The following is a 22,798-nucleotide window of genomic DNA, read 5'->3' as shown; positions in this document are numbered from 1 at the left end:
TGCCTGGAAACATGTAACCTGTTGGTTTGCCCATGTTGTCCCGCAAAGTAAATAAAGAGAGGTGAAAATATGATGCTGACCTTTGTTGTTGTTGTTGTTGTTGTTGTTGTTGTGTATATATATTATATATTTATATATATGCTTTTGGCTTTTTAATGATAAATCAAAGATATTTACACACGTTCGAAACAATGAGATGACCTAAAAATATGTTCAAATTCTGCTATAACACAAACAATTAGGTTTAAACTTAAAGAAGTGTCATTCGGTGATTTGAAATTGCAGGTGATGTTCATTTGTGCTTTTACAAAAAATATATAAATGTAAAAACATAATAATAAGATGGGATAACTGGAAATATAGCACTTCAGCAGAGAAAATAATAATAATAATAATAATGCCATAATCAGAATAGATTGCATTCGACCTAACTGTATTATTGACTAAATAAATGTGATAGTAAGTAAAAAAAATATATATTTATTTATATCTAATGCTAGTATCGGGCAAAGTTTCATCCATCATACATAAATAATCCATTACTAGTATATTTGCTTGTTGTCATTTAACAAAACATCTGCAAATTCTCTGTTTTATTCTCTAGTTATTGGAAAATCGCATTTTTTAAAAATTCAATAATCGACGGAGATAACCTCAAAATATTATATATGTCCCATTTGTCTTTAATGCAAAGTATTCTTTTATTATTATTATTTAAATAAAAGCGCCTGCTTGTGGACGTTAGATTTTAAAATACATTGAATTCAATACCAACAAACGTGGTTTGGAATTAATGTCTTGTGTTTAACTTTTATAGAGCATTTCATTCTCTTGTTTCTTATACACAACGTTAAAAAGAAGCTTCATCCTCGTTGCAAACCACAGTCGACTCGATGAGGCGGAGGATGAGGTGAGTGTTGCACCACAGCTCTCGTTTTCGAGATTAAAGTCAAAACGGTGAGGAAAAACAGACACAACTCTGAGCTCAAATCAGAATTCAAGAGATTAAAGTCAGAATTCCAGAGATTAAAGTAAGAACAGAGAGATTAAAGTGTTTTTCTAGTATTGCTTTTTGTTGGCAGTTGTTACACCTGTTGGTAACGAGTGATATATATTTTTAAGTAAGCAGCATGTTACATTACAACCTTTTGTTACACGACAAATACTGCGACTTTGAGAGATTACTACTAATCCCTGCTTTTGTCCGACTGTAGGACAGCGATCAGCCTGCGGCGTCCTCATGTCTCTGTTCTGGGCCTCAGGAGAACATGGGAGGGATAAGTCAGGGCGGAGGAGGGTGAGGTGGAAGAGGAGCAGAAGGACGACGGACGAGGACGACGCGCTCCCGTCCCTGACGCAGCTCTGTCTCTTCAACCTCGCGGGCAACATGAAGGAAGTTCGCGTGAAAGACGCCGCCGACTCGTATTCATTGAGGCCTTTCAACTTGCTGCGTGAGTTTGTGAAGATCTCATTCGTCGCCGTCGTGGTTTATACTCCAGAGTCGTCTCTTCTGATTCATCTCTTCCACGTTTGTTTCACCCCCCTGCAGCAGGAGACCTGGTCGAGGACCTCACGTGTCTGCTGTCCAACAGGAAGCAGTTGTCCCGAGCAGCTCTTCACCTCCTGCTGGTGCCACAACTCCACAACCTGTCCCTGGAGAGGTGTCCCGGTCTGGTGACCTCTGCCCTCTGTGCCCACATCGCTGCACGTTGCCAGGTCAGAGAGAAACCACCGTTTTCCTACTGCGTATACTTGTTTTTGATTCCTTTTTCTTTTATTACGCTCCTTTTGGAAAACATTTTGCATATTGTGTTTGAATTTTGGACTTGTAGTGAACTATTTTGTATATTTTTTTTAATATAATTTCTTCTAAATACATAAAAAAGTCATTTAATCCACATCCAGTCACAAGTGGATATCATTGAAAAAGCATTTTGTCAAAATCAAGTACAAAAGCCCTGATACCTAACTTGACCGCGGTATAAACAGTGTAAATAAACAGTTATTTCTCCTTATTTACTTTTAATTATTCCTTCAGTATGAGAACATCATTATTTCAAGGTTTGGGAAAAATCGATCAACACTTTATGGCACATGTGTCAAACTCAAGGCCCGGGGGCCAGATGTGGCTCGCCACGTCATTTTATGTGGCCCGCGAGTGATTCATTGGTGTTAAAAATCTGTGTTAAAATACGTCTATGCTGCTTTAAGGCGTGCGTTGACCATAAACTACATTTCCCACAATGCACGGCGATTGTGTTACTCGCAAAGTGACGGCAGCGCCACTAGAACGCAGTGTATCATGGTATATGCGTCATGCGACGAGTGAAATTGAATAAGTAAGAAATACAGAAAGTTATTTAGCAATATGTTACGGAGTAGTTACCTTTATTTGACATTATCTTTGTTTACATTTAGTTACATTTATTCTGTATGGCAGTTACATCAGGCCCTTTGAGTGTAACCACCATGAAAATGAGTTTGACACCCCTGCTTTATGGACTAAACAAGAAATATCAATAAATGACAGATTAACCAGTTATTAGAATAAACCTTATTTGCATATCTCATATCTCTGGGCTGCATGAAAATACACACAGAAATGTTAATTTGAACATGTTTTACTGTACAAAAGTTTTTGAGGATCTGAGTGAATCAAAGCTCTACTCGCACGGCTGTAACTTTAAAATAATGTGAGCCAACTCCCCCGTCCTCTCTGTTTTGTTTGTTTGTAAATTTTCTTCCTGTTGTGTCTCAGGGTCTGTGGAGTCTGGATCTGTCTGGGGCTCAGCAGCTGCCTCCAAAAGTGCTGTCTGAAACTCTGTGCCGTCTCCCCGCCCTCCGCTCGCTCTCTCTGGCTGGTACGCCTTGTGACAGATGCGTGATCGGGACGGTTGCCCGCCACTGCCCTTTGCTGCGCCACCTGGATGTGTCCCGCTGTCATTTCCTCTCCCCTGCTTCACTGCTTGCTCTTGTAGGTGGACCATCTCAACCTCCTGTTGCCTCTTCCTCCTCCTCGTTTGCATCCCCGGCTCCTCTTCCTCTCACCAGCTTGCTGGCTCTGGATATTGGGTTTGGGGAACAGGAGGGAGAACCCGTGGCAGCAGCAGCTTACCTACTCCTCTCTCTGCCCGGCCTGAAAACAGTGGCCATGAAGGGCCTGGCGCAGGCCTGTCGTCTCATCGAGCGAAGAGAGTTCAGCCAGACAGACGAGTTCAGCGTCAGAGAAGGAGTTCCGAAGCTGATGGAGATGTGGAGCGAGAGGATGGAGAAGAGAGGAGCTGCAGCAGGGGGTGAGGAGCATGAGGAAGAGGAGATGTTGTGTGAAGGATACTGTGAGGAGAGCGATGAAGACCTAAGTGCAGATGAAGGGCCGAGTTGCTCTGGAAACCAAGTGGAGGAGAAAAGGAAAGTTTTCTCACAGTCTGGTGATGAACAGCTAATCCTGCAGCTGAAGAACGTCAAAGGCGTAACTTATGACTTTCTGGACAGTTTAGGTCATTTGTGTCCACACATCTGCTCCATATCTGTGAACGTGCATTATAAAGCAGAACCTCCAGGAAGAAACCAGGGCTCTGTGTTGGCTGCAGGCCTCCAGACCTGGTCAGGCCAGCTGCAGAGTCTGTCTCTGCTCTACCAAGGCCCTCTGGAGGATCTGCCTCCTGCATTGCGGGTGACAGGCTCCTCCCTGGTGTCTCTCACTCTGGAGGGAGTGAAAACCAGCCCTCACTGCCCTCTGCTGGAGGTCATGGAGGCCTGTCCCAGACTCAGAGAGCTGCTCATCTTTGCCGAGCCTCCCTCTAAACCTCCTGCCGTCCCACAGGAGGATGTGGTGGCTCAGTGGGTCAGTCTGGGTCGACCACAGCTGCCCAACCTCTGCTCTCTTACGATCAAGTAAGGTTAATGTTGAGCTACGCGAAAAATGCATGAGCCAATACCTCACGTAAACACACTTTTGTCTTTCTTTGTGCAGTTTCTCCCTCTGCCACAGTCAGATGATGCCCATCATGTCCTGGCTGTCCCTGAGGAAGGTGCTGAAGTGTCTCCTGATTGGTTCTCCGTTACTGGAGAGGCTCTCGCTGGTCTCGCTCCCGTGTCCTTTGAACTGCCTTTTGGAGGATCTTCTGGGCGTGGACAACTTCCACGTGTCCGACTCGGTGTGGTTCGCGGACCTGTCGGTCTACGCAAACCTGCCACTGAGGCACGTGCGGCACGTCGACCTGACGTGGACAGACGTGAAGGCGGTCATGGTGGAAACGTTGTTGCGGCACTGCAGGAGACTCAAGTTTGTAGATGTGAGCCACTGCTGGGAAATCAGTCTGGACGAGTTGGTGAAGTGCAAGACTTTGAGTGACGTCAAGGTTGTGTGGGTCAAGTGATGAGATGCACCGGCCTCCAACACAGTAGCAACAATATGTGTGTACATATATATATATATATATATATATATTTATATATGTATAACAGTGGAAATTGTTTACAACAGTAGAACTTTTTATTTACTCCAATCTTGGCCTCACTCCACTGGCTCCCTGTATGTTTTAGAACTTATTTTTATAGACTGGTGCTGTATTTTTATCTCTTTAATTTTTTTTTTTAATCTTTTAATAATTTTATCTCATTTCTCTTTCTTTGTAAGCACCATAAATCAATTTAATATTTGTTTTATTTATACTGTTTATGAGTGTATGTGTTGTCGTGTAATGTAAAAGCACGTTGTAAACTGTTGTTTTTACTATATCATATTATTATTATAAAATATAACATATAAAATAGTATTATATTTTACTATTTTTACTTTTTTCCTATACAGATAAAGTTAATTAAGTAATTATTATTATTATTATTTAATATTTTAATCACGTTAAGCTGTTTCTGGGACACCGTGATGCCATGTTTGTTGTGTTCATTGTCAATAAAGTTCATTTAAAAAAAAAAAAAATTAAAAAAAAAGTAAGCGCCATCGTCTTGGTTGTTAATCGCCCCCGATTGGAGGTGAGCGTTGGGCGGCTCACATTTTTCCACTGACTGTACTTTTTTCCGTGCGATTCGGGCAACGCTGGAACAAAATCAAACACACCGCGAACGAAGTTACACGTCACTCGCCGGAGGCATGACGCTCCACGCACTGGCTAAAACGTTAGCCAGCTGTTAGCACTCGGAAGCTACGAAAAGCCACATTCTCGAGACAATGCGGGACATTCACTTGTTTATTTGTAAGTACCGAACACATAAAAGCCACGAACGTGTGTATAATTTACGTGACGTGTGTATTGTTGACTTATTTTAGCTCTCTGCCATAGCCAGTCTCCAAAGCTAACAGCTAACGTGTTCCGCTAAGTTGCCTGTTATCGTTTGGGTAAATTGTGTTTTTAATTTTAGAGGAATTAACTGTACATTTAAGCGTCGACTGGACTTTTTAACAGAGACGAGTATCTTAGCAGTATATATCTGCTGGTTTCGGCACAAAATGGTTGTCATGGCCTTGATTCTAAAACAACTTGTTAACTGTCAGAAAATACCGAACATTTTTTTCCTGCTACTTGCTATTTAGCCAAGTTAGCACATAATATGCACCATTTTGTGTTTGAATTCTAATGACTTATCTTATACAACGCCACTTTACTTAAATGTTTCTGTTTACGAGCTTGACTAAGAGTAGTTAACGTGTTATAGAACAGAAATTAATGTAAGAACAGACATTTATATATGGCCATAGATAGACGTTATACACTGTACACATGCTTCACATTACAAATATTTCCAACATGTATGAGTCAGATCTTTAATTTCCAGAGGACGGAATAGTAAAAAGTGGCAAATTGCATCTGTAAGAGTTGTATTATTTGATTAATTAATTGCCTTTGTAAACTAAAAGTGTTTCCTTGCACGACGACAGGCCACAACTGTTTAATATTAATAACCGTTTGTCAACCTGAGAGGTGACGTGGAAGCCTGGAGGCACATTACACCATTGCAGAACTTGCCTTGTTAATGCTCACACATTTAAGATATTTCCTTGTTTCTAAATGGCAGGTCATGGTGACAGCTGGGGAAAACAGGATGGGCCAGTGGAATAAACCAAATACGGTTCCTTTGTAGCCTCAGTTTGGATACAAATTGCACCATGGCAAGGTTGGTTTTATTATAATTTACGTGGTTTCATTTTATTCACTTTTCACTTGTCTGTGACACGTCAGGTATTCTTTGCCGAGTCTCCTCTTTCTTTTACCCTGCCGACAGGATCAGCTTTTCGTGCCTTTTCCCAGCCTCGTGGCATTTCAGTCTGTCGTCCCAGGTTCTTCCTCGGCTCCCCTGCCCTTCTCTCAGACAGCTGGTCTTCATCAGCCTGGTGCTGTGCCTCATAGGCCTGTTCTACATGCTGCTTGTCTCTGGAAAGGGGCACGCCACCTGGATCAGAGAGGAGAATCATTTCCACAGGTAACCCAACTGCTGCTAAAGTGTCTAAAGTTATATTTGCTGCATCTATACTAACATTTCTTTGCTGATTCCAAAAGGCATTTGGCAAGGGTGACTGACATCGATGCAACAGACACAAGCAACCCCAACCTGAATTATGGCTTGGTGGTGGACTGTGGCAGCAGTGGCTCAAGAATATTTGTTTACTGCTGGCCCCAGCATAATGGTAATCCTCATGAACTGTTGGACATCCGGCAAATGCGAGATCAACACCGCAAGCCAGTGGTCATGAAGATCAAACCAGGTAAGCTTCCTTATTTTTAACAAAGCATTTTTTAAATTTGGGATGCTAACTATTTAACCACTAGAACTTGCTTTTTTAAAAACTCAAATTAGTTTACGTGTGTTTTTTTTAAATATTATATTTGGTCTTTGTGTTGTTTTTTTCCTCGCAGGTATCTCTGAATTGGCTAAAACACCACAGAAAGCCAGTAATTATATGTTTCCACTGCTGAGCTTTGCAGCCCAACACATTCCCAAAAATAAGCACCAGGAAACCCCCTTGTATATACTCTGCACAGCTGGGATGAGAATCTTACCTGAAAGGTACGACTGGGCTTAACCAGAGTAACGTTGTATGGTTTAAATGAGACGGTGGAAGAAATGTTCAAAATGGAAAAATGGACAGGGCCATGATGCCAACTTTTCTGGCTTGAACCTGACAAACAAAAGCAGGTTTGGATTAAATCCAACCTGTTTTAATCTCCTACAGCCAACCTAACTGTGAAAACCGGTAATCAACTCAAAGGAAAACTTGTCACTGATAATGAAATAATAACAATAATAATAATAATACTGTTGTTTGTTTAATCTCAGTCAACAAGAAGCAATTCTTGAAGATCTGCGCACAGACATCCCAGTCCACTTCAACTTCCTCTTCTCTGACTCCCACGTGGAAGTCATTTCTGGAAAACAGGAAGGTAAATAAATGGAATAAAAAACTTTATGTGCTACTTTCATTTTTATATAATAAACATTATTTAATATAATTCAATTAATTTCTGATACCTACACTCAAATAAAGCATGCATGCTCATTTGCTAAATTCGCTGGTGTGCAATTCCGCTTGGTAGTGTAGATCTAATTGTTTTTGACCATAACAGGTGGACATTGACAATGCAGGTAAAGTCTGTATAATACAATAACTCTGATAAGTGTTCTAATTTCAGGTGTCTATGCATGGATTGGAATTAACTTTGTCCTGGGAAGATTTAACCATGTGCACAACGGTAAGAGCCAAAGTCGGGTTAATGCTTTAATGACAAACGTATTTAAAAGCAGTGGCACAATTGTGGGGATTAAAGTCAGTATTTACATACAGTGATCTTGTCCTGTCTGTTGTCAACAAGATGGCGAAGCTGTAGTGGAGGTAAACATCTCTGGCAGCGATCAGCAGGAGATGGTGGTGAGAAAAAGAACAGCTGGTGTCCTGGACATGGGCGGCGTTTCAACACAGATCGCATACGAAGTGCCCAAAACTGTAAGCTTTGCGTCTCCACAGCAGGTTATTATCCACAACCAATTTATGTCCTTGTGTTGTCTTTGGTTTTTGTCACTCACCCTTTGCTCTTCTTCTTCTTCCTCATTCTAACATCTGTCCCTCCCCAATTGGACCTGTATTCTCCATTTTTTGTCCCTGTGGAGATGATCTTCTCTCCATTCATCACTGTTGAATGTACACTGTAAGCCTGCTGCATGACTCCCAAGCAGGATGGAGGACTGAGTATATCAAGGCGTTAAATGTGTTTATGTAGCGACCGTTGGACGTTATCAGTGTTTGGATGTTTTGGTTGTGTTGTAGACCAACTGTCCTGAGAGATCCTAGAGGTCTGAAAGCACCCAATCTGTCCTGACTGCGTCCTCAGATCTATATATTAACAATATTAACACTGACTGTTGCGTAATAACACATTTTTCTTATGTTAAACATTTTTTATGTCATGTTATAGCGGTGTGTGTGTGTAGAGTTTAGAGATTCTATCAGCTTCTCTCATCTATTCTCCTTCTCTCACTTGTGGAGATGAACATGAGCACACACACACATACACACACATATATATATATATATATATATATATACATACATACAGTCAGTCTTCTAAGAAACCGTGTGTAAATATCTTGTGATATATTGAAGAATGAGCCTTTTATATTTGTAACAGGTGCAGGGTCAGCTCTACAGAGGCTAACTTATGGACCACCATGTTTTTTTACAGTAACCTACAATGGACAAACTAGATATCTTTTGAGTTTTGACGCTAACTGAAGGCTATTTTTATTCTCCAACACAGATTTAGCAGCAACATGTAACTTCACCAATACATGTTAATTCATTTTTCACACGGTCAACAGACATGATGTCGGCATTGTATTTGAATAAGGCGTCTGTAAACTAGACCTAATCTCATGCTGTCACAGGCCAGGATGCATTTTACTGCCAGGCATATACAGTTGTAGGTTATCTGCATGTAATGGATCACTGAGGACATTAACTTATCTCACGTTTAACGTAATTTCTGTTGAACTACAGTGAGCATAAACCAGGCTTCAGCATCTGAATGTTGCCTTGCTCCTTCTGTCGCTATCTGTAGGTTGCGCTTGAAGCAGTCTGTTATTTCTGTGTCCTCATTCTCAGGTGTTTTTCTTTTTTTGTTTGTTTTGTTCCTTAGGAGGAAATTTCCAAGAACTTACTGGCGGAGTTTAACTTGGGATGTGATGCACACCGCACGGAGCACGTTTATCGCGTTTATGTGTCCACCTTCCTGGGGTTTGGAGGAAATGCTGCTCGCCAAAGATACGAGGAGAACCTGATCGTAAACACCGCCACTCGAAATAAGTGAGAGACGCGTCTGTTTGGTTGTTTCATTTTTCTTTTTTTGAGAATAGTCTTGCGTCGTAGCTAACACGGTGTTACCAATTCATCCAGACTCTTAGGTCAGCGTGTCGGCGAGACGGCGGAGTCTCCTCTCCTGGACCCGTGTCTGCCCGTGGACCTGCGGGATGAGATCGGGGTATCGACCCAGAAGCTCCACCTCCGAGGCACAGGAGACTTTGACCAGTGTCGCCTGATTCTCCAACCGTACATGAACCGCACCAACGATACCCAAACCTCCCTCAATGGCATCTACCAACCAGCCATCGATTACGCCAACAGTCAGTTCTACGGCTTCTCAGAGTTCTACTACTGCACGGAGGACGTGCTGCGCATGGGTGGAGATTATAGCTCCTCCAAGTATACACGCGCTGCGAAGGTAAATGCTGCACAGAGTAATTCTTTCAAGGGTCCTTAAACAGTCTTCTTGCTATGACCAAGCCAACCACTAGGGGGCAGAAGGTTGGCTGTCTGTCCATGCAAGTGACAGTAATTCATCTCGACAGCATAGAGGTTTAGAAAGATTGAATGACTCGTAGATTGTTTTGTGTAGAACAGTCTGGAAATGCCCTATGGCGAGTTTGAATTAAGTAGTTCTACAGTAACAGTGATCATATTTATATGTGTACCAAGTTGCAAAGTTGTCAAAGTTCTGTTTACAATTGGCTTAAAGTTGCAAAGCTGTTTATTTAAAGTATGTGATATTCAATATGACTCAGTTTTATTTCTTTGTTATATTGAGAAAACCAGAAGTAGCTGAAAACCCTGTGTTCTTCACCAATGAATCATTAATTTAACCCCTAACCCTAACCCGTGGACATTAAGTGGTTCATTTACCATTGCTGCCTTTTCATCACTGGTAACTTTGCATTTGCAGAGTTACTGCGCCACCCAGTGGAAGACTCTGAGGGAACGCTTTGACTCTGGCTTGTATGCCTCACACGCTGATCTTCACAGACTTAAGTAAGTCTTGAGAGATTATTAGAAATGTCTATAAAGCTCAACGAGTCCTCTAAAAAAAAACGTCTTTTGTGCTTTCATCTCCAGGAACCAGTGTTTTAAATCGGCGTGGATGTATGAAGTGTTGCACTCGGGCTTTTCTTTCCCGTCGAATTATAAAAACCTGAAGACTGCCCTATTGGTCTACGATAAGGAGGTCCAGTGGACTCTTGGTGCTATAATTTACCGGACACGGTTTCTGCCTCTGAGGTAAGATCTTCTCTCACCCACCCAGGCTCGGTTTTCAGTCACTTTAATTAAATGATAGACAATGAGACTGAAATCCCATCTACTGGAGTTAAATCTGCTCAGCGAAAATTATTCTCGGCTATTTTTTGAGACTTATTTTGAATATGCTGTACGTGGAGAACTCAAAATGTGATTTCTATTAAAGATTAGCTTTAGGGTTCACGGTCACAGTGACTTTTTTTTCCAGCATTCATTCGTTGAACATGACCCGAGGAATGTCTCTGGTCTGAATATACTGTTACCAGGTTTAGCCTGGCAGTGAAAATAAACAATGGCAAGGCCAAAAATGACACACAACACCAGCGTTTTGTCATGTCATGGTGATTTTTAAAAGGACTACTGCTCTATAAAAGAATCATATGGGTGTGGGTTTAAAGTTTGATAACGCGCATTAACATCCGTCTTACTTTAAATAAGATTCCAGCTTTGCAGGTTTTCAGCCGAGTGTATTGTTTCTCATTCAGAGGCTCAAAAAAATGTTAACCAAGGTAGGTAGGTAGGTAGGAAAGGGCTAGATATATAGGTTAAGGTCAAGTAGGTCTGTATTTAGGGTTAGGTTAAGTTTAGGTGCTTCAGTATGGGTAATGTACTGTCAATAAGTAGGTCAAGGTTAAGTAGATATGAAGGGTAATGTGGGTAGGTTAAGGTACTGTAAGGTAGGTAATATAAGGTTTGGTAGGTGTGTATGTAGGGTAAAGTTAAGGTAATGTAGAGTAAGGTTAGCTAGGTACTGTAGGTAAGTAGATTAATGTTATGTCGTTGGTTGGTATGTAGGGTACGGTAATGTAGTTAGGTAGGTTCAGGTAATGTAATGTATGTAAGTAGATTAAGGTTGGGTAGATATGTAGGGTAAGGTAGTGTGGGTAGGTTAAGGTACTGTAAGTAGGTTAAGGCTAGGTAGATATGTAGGGTAATGTAGGTAGGTAGGTTAAGGTACTGTAGGTAGGTAATATAAGGTTTGGTAGGTGGGTATGTAGGGTAAGGTTAAGGTAATGAAGATAAGTAAGTAGAGTAAGGTTAGCTAGGTACTGTAGGTTAATGTTATGTAGGTTGGGAAGGTAATGTAGGTACTGTGGCTAAGTAGGTTATGGTTAGGTAGGTGAGTAGCAACTATGTAGGGTAAGGAAATGTAGGTAGGTTAAGATTAGGTATGTCAGTAGGTAGTTAAGGTAATGTAGGTCGGTAAGATGGTAGATATGTAGGGTCAAATTAGGTAGGTAGATGGATACTTTATTTTTTGTCATGTATTCATTTTTATTTCCTGTGGCCTCTTCCAGGGACATCCAACAGGAAACCCTGAAAGGCGCGCACACTCACTGGCGGCACAGCTTCTCCATTGTCAACAACCACTACTTATTCCTGGCCTGTTTCTTGATCGTGTTGCTGTCTATCATGTTGTACTTGATGAGACTGCGGCGCATCCACCGGAACGCGGCGCAGCGCTACACCCCGTCCTCTGAGCCGTGGTTGGAGGCGGGGCTGGGCTCCCCCACGCTCCCCGTCAACCTCTAGACTGTTTCCCCCTGGTACTGAGCTTTGGACAAAGGAGGTCACTCGCGTGAGGCCTCGGGCTTTGCTGAACCAATGTTCGCGTTTAATTTATTTCCGTTTGACATATAAATATCTTTTATTTTAGAAGGAGTTGTCTTGCCTTTCACCACCTCTGCCTCCAGGCGTCTTCTGTTTTTAGTTCTTCAAAGATAAACACAGTGGTACTCTCCTCTCTAGGGAATCCCGTCTACAATCTCACATAAAGATTGTATCTGTACTTAAAACTTTATCGATTGATCGGTGGAGGATAAAGCAGTAGATAGTGGATGGATGGATGATAATACTTTATTGTCAAACAGTTGAATCGGAAATGTGTCCTGCATAAGAGCAGTTCTATTTGTACGATAACAAAGACAAATATCAGGATAGATGGCAGAAAAGTACAGTCAAGTGTACACTAGAGTTCCATTTTAATGAAATAGTGGAACCACATATCTCTGGTTTGATGGTAACGGCCGATATTCTCTTTGCAGGACACGATAAGAGTCAGAGACGATCTTCTTAGCCAGCTTTTGACTCTAATCATGCCCTGAATATATATATATTTTTTTTTACATGTGCATGATCATGTGTCTTCACAAGTAAGATTTTATAATCAGTGGGAGGAGCACTTTACCTTTTTTTTTTTTTTGGTGCATCTTTCCCCAGAATTGTTCTGCCTGTATAGTGCAATACATAACATGTCTTGACACTGTTCTCGGAAAAAACCTCCGTCTTATCTTTTCATGTGTAAGCTGTAAATCTCTCTCAAAGCCCCCACCGGTCTTCTCGCGGCTGGGTTAGCAGACTGTTAATATCGGATGCTATTTTCATTTAAAAGTATACGTATGTTTATGTCCCGGCTTCATTTTCAGAAGCTGTCGTTTCTCACTGCTGTGATGAGGGGGGGGGGGGTTGTAAATGAGGGCATGTGTCCTGTTATTTATATGACGAGAGTGATTTTAGTGAATCGTTTGCACAGGTGAATGCGAAAATCAATGTTGTCACATTGTAATTTAGTAATAAAGTTGTCTGAGGTTTTATACTCGTCAGGCTGTTTATTTCGTGTTTCACACGCTTCAATACGGGGTTAAGTGTCTTGGTCAAGGACTTGCAACCTTCCTGTTGAAAGACAACCTAACTCCTCACTTTTTTAATACGTTTACTTCTAAAACTTAAGTACAATTTATATCAGAAAGTTACTTTTGATACTTAAGTACTCATATACTTTAGGACTTTAACTGAAGTAATATTGTAAAAAAGTGACTTCAACTTCTACCAGAGTCATTTCATGATACTTTCCTGGTATAAGGTATTTTATTCAAGACTGCTTAACATATAAAAAAGTGTTTAACCGTGTGATCTAATCACACCTGCTGCTGCCTTTGTGTTCTTTCACTAACGTGTTGATGAAAACAGCTCAGTCCTTTTAATCTCTAATCCACGTCATGGAAGCGGTTAATTAACACTGTTTAAAACACTGTTAATCATCACGGTCTTTAATCCAGCTCTTAGCATTTTGATGATTTTGTTTTCCGCTGACGGACGCTTACATTTCACAAAGATCTCGGCTGAAATATCAATTAATGCAATTTATGTGTTTATACTTTTAAAAGCAGATTATAGACATAGCTTTTTAATGTGTCTTTTAACTGAATTCCTATATAGTTTCCCCATTTAATTTATGTTTGCCAGTTTGCGCAAAGCTTTACACAATTTCTTTCACTACTTCCCCTACTTTTTAATTGTCTACCTATGTATTATTTTTAAATAGGTATTTAGTAGTATTAATGTTGACCCTACTTAGTGCAACTTTAAAGTTTGCTTATTATTTTCTGCTGATCTGATTTTAGATTTTATTTGTATATTTACGGTATTTTTCGTTGTATTAATTTCTTAGTTTATTCCTTTACATTTTTTTCATTAATATATGTATATGTATCATTAGTATATGTATAATGTTATTATATGACTTATCTATAACTCTGTATTAAGATTGATTGATTGATTGACTGAGGTTGACCTTGACAGGTACGAAAGGTCACCGTCGCGGCTTCCTTTTGTGATCGCGTGAATACAATCTGCAGCAACGAGTGGTTCTTCAAAAAAACACAAAAAAAAAACACGCCACACTCCGATAATGCTGAGTCACTGCTGTGTCACACTCAGTCGACGACACGCCCGCACACACTTTCCCCCAGTGCTTTGTACTCGGAGCTTGTGTTTCAGCCGATTGGTGAGTGACACAAGAGGGTTTATAGCTCGGGTTCGACTCGAATAGTTTCTCACTCACTCACAGATTCATGTACTCGTTGGTGAAACTGGAGGAAACTTCCAGGACGCCAAGTCGTCCGCCAAGCAACGTGAAATTCAAACGTGTGGCCTGCAACAAGAGACAGGATGACACAGCAGAAAATATAAACATTATAAATCATTAAGAATCAGCGATGGCCATCTTTACACAATGGACAATGGCTCTGAAACTATAATACTTAATAGTGTAATGACATATGTGAACAGTCAGAAGATGAGGTGGGGTTCATACCTTCATATGACACTACATCTGCTCATGTTATTTCATTTTTGTGGTAAGATATTGTAGTAATAATCATACAGTATACCAATAAGTAAATAAAACTGCAGCACTGAATAACAAACTAGATGATTGTGTATTAATGCAGCAGTAATAATATTGTAAAATATAACTTTGTGGAAGAGGACCTTACGCATTCTCTCTATATTTCTAATAAAGTTAATAATGACAAGTTTTTTTTTTCCCCCTTCAGCCACTGGTACGACGATATGTTCAGTGTTTGGAGATGATGTTAGTGAACAGATGGTTTCTGATAAGAAAACCAAACCCATTCAAAAAGAGCGGGGAGTACAAACGGTGACATAACATCAGGGCTGTATAATAATAAGTAAATAAGTAAAACCTAATACTTTTTACAGTTAATTCACCCCAAATCCACTTAATAATAAATATAATGAAGTGAATTTTAATTTAACTTTTTTAATACAAATATAAAATAATAATAATAATATATTTATAGAATTGCCCTTGTCTTGGTGTATCCTTTACATTACCCAAGCCCTATACTGAGTTTAATTTTTATGTGGGATTTTTTGTGGATTTAGCTTCATAATCAATCCCCCCTTTTATTTATTCTTCCTTTTTGCTTATTTGTTGCCTTAAAAATGTGTAATTTGTAAATTTGTTTTTAATAAAAATCCAGAGTCCAAAATAAAAATGGAATGTGAAGTGAAATGTCAGAGAATGTGCCACGGCAACTTCTCATTGGTCGACTTAAACCCGAGAGCCCGCCTTATTATGGAATATCGGCAACGTGATTGGCCAATGTTCTCCGCGGACCCGCCCCCCTCAGCTGCCGACGTCACACGGGCGCTGGAACTCCACTGAAGTAGTGATGTTGTGGTTGTCCATGCCGCCGCCGCCGCCGCCACCTCTCCGAGTGTTACCCCGCACAACAGAGCCTCTGTGAGCGCTCCCCACGCATGGAGTTGACCTCGGACCGTGTGGTGGCAACGCTGGAGATGTCGCAAGTCCAAAGCGAAGACGACGAGGGGCCCGTTGACAGCGACGCTGACTACGAGAGTCTGCCACCTCATGCTTCAGTGGGGACCCACATGACAGCGGGAGCCGTGGCTGGGATCCTGGAGCACACCGTGATGTATCCTGTGGACTCTGTCAAGGTAAGGCACGCCGAGGGGGGGTGGTGACGCTGCGCTTAAACACACTGGAGCTTCCTTTTTTTTCTCCGCTCACTTTCTAGCTTCACACCCACTGTTTGCGGTGTAAACAGTGTGTGTGTTCGCGCTTGCTAGTCGGTGTTAGCTTTCAAACCAAGCGGAAAGCTGCCGTCCACAGTTAGCCGCGCTGTTAGCGCTGTTAGCTCCACTTGACTTGACATAAGTACACACACAACTACCAGAGCAGGCTAGCGTAAATTAAACTGTCGTGTGCTAGCTAAACAGAGCAAATGTTTAATGTTATCTTACGCGTCTGTCTCGACATAACTTTAAACTTTGCTAACATATGTATTTATATAAATGTGTGGAAGGGGGAAAAAATGGCACTAAAAGTTCAAAATATACACTACGTCCATGGTTCTCAAGCTGTAGTACGTGTACCGGCAGTGGTACACACGGTTCCTGTGATGGTACTTGGCGGAAATTCAGAAATACTGTTCCACTGCTTAAACCAGGGTCTGTGGAGGAATTTTGACAGGAGTGCGTAGAACAGGGGTCTCAAACTCAAATAACTTGGGGGGGCCACTGAACGTTTAGTCTGGTCAGCAGGGGGCGGTCAACTGAAAAACAGCTAACGTTTTTTAGGGAAAAAATTACATTTCCATACAGGTCTGTGATATGATCTTACAATTATGCCAATTTGCTGCATTTTAACGTATTATCCTTATTTTTCATACAATTCTAATTTACGTGCCGATTTTTTGGGGGGTTTTCACCAACGTTTAGTACGTCAAGACTTTTTTGTGTGTGTATGCTTTCTTCAAACATATGTGGTCTTAATGAGGAAGGGTAATCAAATCACGAAATCAAATGTCAAACTGCAGCACATGAGAGTTAGTGAAGGTAATACAGGGTCCACAATGTGTTGATCTAAGAGGAGCAGTTAACGAGATGCATTCAAAGACCCTGGTAAATGGAATCTAGTCTGCAAGTGCATACACTAGCTAAATGCTTGCCGCTGCCACCTTGTTGGTAGTAGCACAATATATTTGGTAGTTATTGGCGTAGAAAGGATTTCTTTCATCAGTGCGATCATTTCATTGCTGCTTCCGTCTCTTATTCTCGTAACATTTCCTTCTTGCTCCAAGTGACTTCCTCATTAGTCCACACATTTACTCCTCTCTTCTACTGTATCCGTCAATTGCGCAATTTTTCTTTCCCAGTGCACTAAATTTAGGTCAGATTATTTTTCAACTTTAATGTATTTATTCACTGAATCTGTTTCCATTGTATTCATTAACGTTAACCTTTTATGAGCGTGCCAACTTTTCCAAGTGTATAAAACTTGAAATGTGCATCAAAAACGAAATTGAATCTTGTGTCACTTCTGACATCATTTAGCTGTACACAGGAAGTGATATGTTTTACTTCTCCATTGACAAAGATCAGAATGAAAATGCAAATTAATCTCTGGCGAGGCATTGTCAGCAATACAGTAGATAAGAAAGCTCTGCATGGTATTTTGTACGCGCAAACAGTGTCCAAGGATAAAAAAAATGAAGTGTGACTGACTTGATGTGAAACAGATAAGACATAAGAAATCCTTTATTAGGCTTAGTGAGGTTGTTGTAAATCAGATTTGAAGTTCCAGTTTAAACTTATGACCAGGAATGGGGAAATTCTAACTTCCAACAACGGCTGGAATGTACTGAATTACTTGGTTGGTTTCTGCCTTCGTCTGCGTTGACTTACTGACACAAACGGTTCACTGGCTCTACACGGCCTGGGCCTCCGAAGGAGAACTCTTGTAGTTTATCCATAAATGTGCATTATTATAAAGCCTATTCAACACAAATGTCGTCACACCATCAGAATGTGCTTGCGCATACGATTCGCTCACAGGCACTGCCCAGGATAATTTGCTTCGTTACAGACGTTGAGATTATTGCCGGGCCTGTTTGAATGAAAACTGTAAAGATCAGTTTCTAATCCTCTTTGGTTTTGACGGATTATCACATCACTCTCGTTGGTTTGATTTCATTTTTTTAACCCCTTAGACTGAGCAGTTAGCAGCAGCCACTGGAGATCACGCTACTTGGACTGAAGACAACAAAGTCATTTGCATGCATCATAAAATGGTTTACATATTTGTGACCAGTCAAGCGTCGAGTGTTGCAGGCTTTCAACTGCTTGGGCACGTGTAAGATTTAATACAAAAAGCACACACATACAGAGTACACAATACCAGCTTGTCTAAGTGCGTTACACAGATCACCATGGAAATCTTTGAATTGAATTGAATGTATGTACTCAAATTAATCTAAAAATAATCCGTGAATGGAGTCAAACAAGTTCAACGTGCACTCTGTATGGCTGGTATTTTAACATAAGAGCGCGACGGAGACTTCTTTAAGTTAGAAGCTGTTCAGTAAATTGTGCTGATTTTCTTTGTTAGACCTTAATCTAGCTTAAAATGAGTTTTGTCTGCAAAGCAAATCTTTGCTGCCACAAATCCTCTCACCTCTGTTCCTAACAATGTCGTGTTGTCTTAAACATTTGGCCCCGCTGCTTTTGCTCTGACCGTAATCTCAATGTGACACAGCAAACGGCAAATTTACGGCTAACAAAAATGCCATCATGATGCAACCTCGACATCATAGTCGCAGAAGAAAAGCAGCTCCAAGGCGATATCACATGCTCCATGTGCTTCACACGAAAATAGACATTAATTACACAAACCACTTTTGTCATTTCCTGCTGAGGTTTCCAGCTGTGACCATTCAGTGTGAATGCAGATTTGAAATATAACCTGTTTTGAAATTTCAGTAGTTCTAAACTGATGAAAGGCCCAGTCTTGTGCTTCCTGTTTTTCCCCCCATTTACGCTTACCTACTTCTAAGAATTCAGAGAAAACACTGGATTGCATTAGTTTTCGTCTTAAAATGGAAATAAGGAAGTGATGTCTTGCATTACAGTTGTTGGTTGTGGTTAAGGCAGAATATATATTTAGAATTATGGAGTTTATTGGAAATGGTAACATTCTTCAGCCTTCTAGTGGACATAGATACAGCCAGGATTCAGGGAGTAGCCTGTGCTAATGCTAGGAGGGGGATCTTATCAGTGTTGTGCACATTAGTAATCCGCCTCACACAGTGAAGGGCGTGTCTTGCTTTTCGGCCGTGTCAATTAGTAATCGTGCTAACTGCCAAAGCTGAACGGGGAAAGATAAACATTTTCAGGGTGAATCTGTGTGCACAGTGGTGGTTGCCACCTGTTACCTCAGTTGAGAGTCATGTCCAACATTATAAATAATGCAATTGTTTATTTTCTGTGGTTAACCTCAAGTATCGTCGCCGCCTCTGTGCGCTCAAGTTTCCCCCAAATCTGTATCAAACGGAAATGTAATCGAAGCGTTATTGTCAAGCCAAAGGAAGGAAACGCATGGGAACATGCTGAGGAAGTTAGATGTGGCCCATCTCCTCAGTCAGCTGCAGATCTCCTCGCAAATAAAAAACGGTGTTTGTGCCGACCAGATAACTCCAGTGGGGTACAGTAAAACAAAAGAGCTGCCTCTTGCGTCTCCACAGCAGCCGGGTGAGAGACGCACATCACTCAGACAAGACCTCGATGTTGATGAGGAAACCAGGACTAGGCTTACACCAGGTGTCCACTTTGATGCCATGTTTTCAGGACTGAAAAAAAAGGGAACTGAATTATTGTCCAACTAAAACCAGACGTATAAAAAAAGATGTTAACCTATCAGTCTGACTGTAATTGTACTTAATCTAATTTCTCAAAGTCGTAAAACAATGAATATCTGTGTATTTGTCCAGACCAGGATGCAGAGCCTGCAGCCAGACCCAAATGCACAGTACAGAAGTGTGTACGGGGCTCTGAAAAGGATCATTAAGACTGAGGGGGTCTTCAGACCACTGAGGGGCCTCAACATCACCATGATGGGAGCAGGACCTGCGCATGCGCTCTACTTCGCCTGCTACGAGCGAGTCAAGCGCTCTCTGAGTGACGTCATTCAGAGCGGAGGCAACAGTCATTTAGCCAATGGTACGCTGACTTAACTTGCTTGTCACACTAGGTGACTGCTACGTGGCCTGGAGGAGTGTATTCATGGGTTATTTAAATGCTGTATCCTGTTTACAATAGCAAACACAAAGCAAAACGCCAGTGTTTGTGACGAGTGCTGTTACAGTTCGCTTTGTTAATTGTTGAAGTTCTTCTAAAACACAGCGATTTGGATTTGACATTAAATGACCGGCTTATGTTTTTTACAGGTATTGCAGGTAGTGTGGCTACTGTGCTCCATGATGCAATCATGAACCCAGCTGAAGGTAAGAAGGTTAATCCTAAAAAAAAGGTTCTCCCTCAAAAGGGACGTTTAGTGGGTGCAGTGGTTAGCTCTGCTGCCTCTCAGCAGAAAGGTTCTGGGTTTGAATCTGTGGTCAAACTTCAGGCCTTCACAACCCTCTAAAAGTTTAATAGTTCTATAAATAATGCATTATTGATTGTTGCCCTCAAAGAGATTTTATTATTCGGTCGTCAACAGATTCTGTGAGAAGATCAAATCCATTGATAAAGTGATGATTTTTTACATACTGTAAAAACATACTGGTTGCTGCAAACAGGGTTGACGGGTTACACGTGGTTTCTATCTTTTCTTTGGGGTTTTAGAGGGACAGTCAAGGTGTTGACACTTTATCAATACTGAATTTGCCTAGCGTGCCTAGCAAGCCTAGCGAGTGTGCCACTGTTCCTGTGAACGAGCCTGGAACCTTTCATTGATAAAATGGCTCTGAGCAGCGACGGAGGGAAAAACAGATTTTAACCACTTGAGGTAATGTTCATATTTTAAATTATTTTCCTGCATAAGTCTACAATATCTTTTAGAATATTTTGGCCACTTAAACTCACAGTTACACTGATGTTTTCTGTATGGAAATTGATGTTGGTAAACCACTTACTTTCCCACTTTCCCCCCCAAAAAATCAAAATTTAGTATGTCGTCCAAAAAGTAAAAAAAATACGAAATTTTGTATGTCGTCCAAAAAGTTATAAATAAATTACAAAATTTAGTATGTCGTCCAAAAATTCAACAAATTACAAAATTTAGTATGTTGTCCAAAAAGTAAAAAAAAAGAAATCTAAATTTAGTATGTCATCCAAAAAGTAAAAAAAAAATGGATTTCAAACACTGAATTCATAAGGTAACACATTTGAATTTGCTGATAACAGCACGTCCTGTGTTGTGCCTGAATGTAAAATTGTGGATTTTCTCTATTGACTTTGGTGTGGTGGAGTGAGCAGTGAACACGTTTCAGTTTCCAGCCAGAAAAGGACTTCTTTTCTTTTTTTTTTTATATCGAGGAAAAAGTGGTGAACGTATTCTTGATGAATCACAGACTGAAGCAGGTGTAGATTCTCACCTGGCTTAGCCTCCGATCTGGTCGCTAAAACCTGTTTTCACTTCTGTCCCAGCTGGCAGCCATGTTATCAGGTTGAGTGGGTGTCCTGGTCCCGGGCTGGTTCACAGAAACGGGGCGTATTACTCGGCACATTATCATTATTGAAGTGACTTCAATACACACACATTCCAATTGGGTGAAACTTGGCATTGCCCAAAAATCCTTTCGTGTTCTTGTAGAGTGAAGCTGTGCGCTTTAATATCTCGTTATAATAACAATAATGATATCTGATAAATGGCTGTGCCAGTTACCACACTTACAACCTGTTTAAAAATACAAATACAAATCTTTTTACTTATCCTTTGTATTGTATTTAAAATCCACGTAACAAACTACACTAACACTATTTTGTTTTTGTTTCCCTCAGTGATTAAGCAGAGGATGCAAATGTACAACTCTCCATATCGAGGACTCTTGGACTGCGTCCAAACGATAACACGGACTGAAGGCGTCGGCGCCTTCTACCGCAGCTACAGCACACAGCTGACCATGAACATCCCCTTCCAGGCCGTTCACTTCATCACCTACGAGCTGATGCAGGAGCAGCTGAACCCCGGCAGGCATTACCACCCTGGCAGCCACATACTGTCGGGAGCGGCAGCGGGAGCCGTGTCCGCAGCAATAACCACCCCGCTCGACGTATGCAAAACACTGCTCAACACGCAAGAGAATGTAGCGCTCAACTCCATGAACATCAGCGGCCACTTATCGGGAATGGCCAACGCCTTCAGGACAGTGTACCGGCTCGGCGGCATGGCGGCTTTCTTCAAAGGAATCCAAGCGAGGGTTATATACCAGATGCCCTCCACTGCTATTGCCTGGTCGGTGTACGAGTTCTTCAAATACTTCCTGACGAAGAAACAGTAGGTGGAACAAGTTGCGCAACTGCAATGGCAAACGTGTTGGAGCAGCCCTCACACCTGGACTGATGTTAGGAAGCTCCAAGCTGAAGGTGTTTGAGCTCAGGCGACGTCCATGCGACTACGTTTTTGTTTAAAAATGCCTACATTCTCACTCCGCCGCGGTGTTTCAGAGCCCCTTAAAAACTGAAAAATATATCTAAAAAACACCTTGTTGACACAGTTACCCAAACTCACTTCCTGATTGGCCCCCGACAGCCATTACTCATCTTTCAACTGTGATTATTAAAACCGTAGAACATACGGCAGTTTGCTTGGCAATGCCACTCTGGATTCAAGATTATACTGAATAGTCACCGTTGGTTGCAAAAAAGAAGTTTGAATGAAGGTTTGTACTCACTTGATTTAGAATTAGCTCACAGGAGCAGAGATGCTTTTCAAAGACCAGCGCATTGCGCTTGGAGGAGCAGCTTCAAGATGCATTCAAGGAACCTCTTAAATTTCATCACTTCTGCAAACACACATGAAGTCCACTAACTCGATGTTTACTGCTGCTGCTGCTGCTGCTGCTGCTGTCACCTTGTGATAACAGATGGAAGGATCATTGATAAAGCATTTGT

At 41.2% G+C, this 22,798-nt stretch overlaps 2 protein-coding genes across 3 annotated transcripts; both read left to right on the top strand.

The window, feature by feature from the left end:
* The first annotated feature begins 4,982 nt into the window (after positions 1-4,982).
* entpd4 (ectonucleoside triphosphate diphosphohydrolase 4) lies at positions 4,983-13,015 on the top strand. Of its 2 annotated transcripts, none has more exons than XM_083905412.1 (13): positions 4,983-5,216; positions 6,037-6,135; positions 6,244-6,441; positions 6,519-6,724; positions 6,876-7,026; positions 7,297-7,400; positions 7,650-7,709; positions 7,830-7,960; positions 9,150-9,316; positions 9,407-9,731; positions 10,230-10,315; positions 10,400-10,561; positions 11,878-13,015. In XM_083905412.1, the coding sequence occupies exons 2-13, from the start codon at positions 6,128-6,130 to the stop codon at positions 12,110-12,112; spliced, it is 1,833 nt and encodes a 610-aa protein (XP_083761538.1). In that variant the 5' UTR covers positions 4,983-5,216; positions 6,037-6,127; the 3' UTR covers positions 12,113-13,015. The 2 variants fall into 2 exon arrangements, with proteins under 2 accessions (XP_083761538.1, XP_083761537.1); XM_083905411.1 differs by having other exon boundaries at positions 7,830-7,984.
* Positions 13,016-15,646: 2,631 nt separating this feature from the next.
* slc25a37 (solute carrier family 25 member 37) lies at positions 15,647-22,185 on the top strand (the record flags this gene model as incomplete). The annotated part of the gene is made up of 4 exons (XM_083904395.1): positions 15,647-15,844; positions 19,675-19,903; positions 20,131-20,187; positions 21,686-22,185. The coding sequence occupies 4 exons, from the start codon at positions 15,647-15,649 to the stop codon at positions 22,183-22,185; spliced, it is 984 nt and encodes a 327-aa protein (XP_083760521.1).
* Between the last annotated feature and the right edge of the window lie 613 nt (positions 22,186-22,798).

This window comes from Microchirus variegatus, assembly GCF_963457635.1.
Source record: "Microchirus variegatus genome assembly, chromosome: 18".
NCBI lineage: Eukaryota > Metazoa > Chordata > Actinopteri > Pleuronectiformes > Soleidae > Microchirus > Microchirus variegatus.
This window is presented reverse-complemented; position numbering and strand designations above follow the sequence as displayed.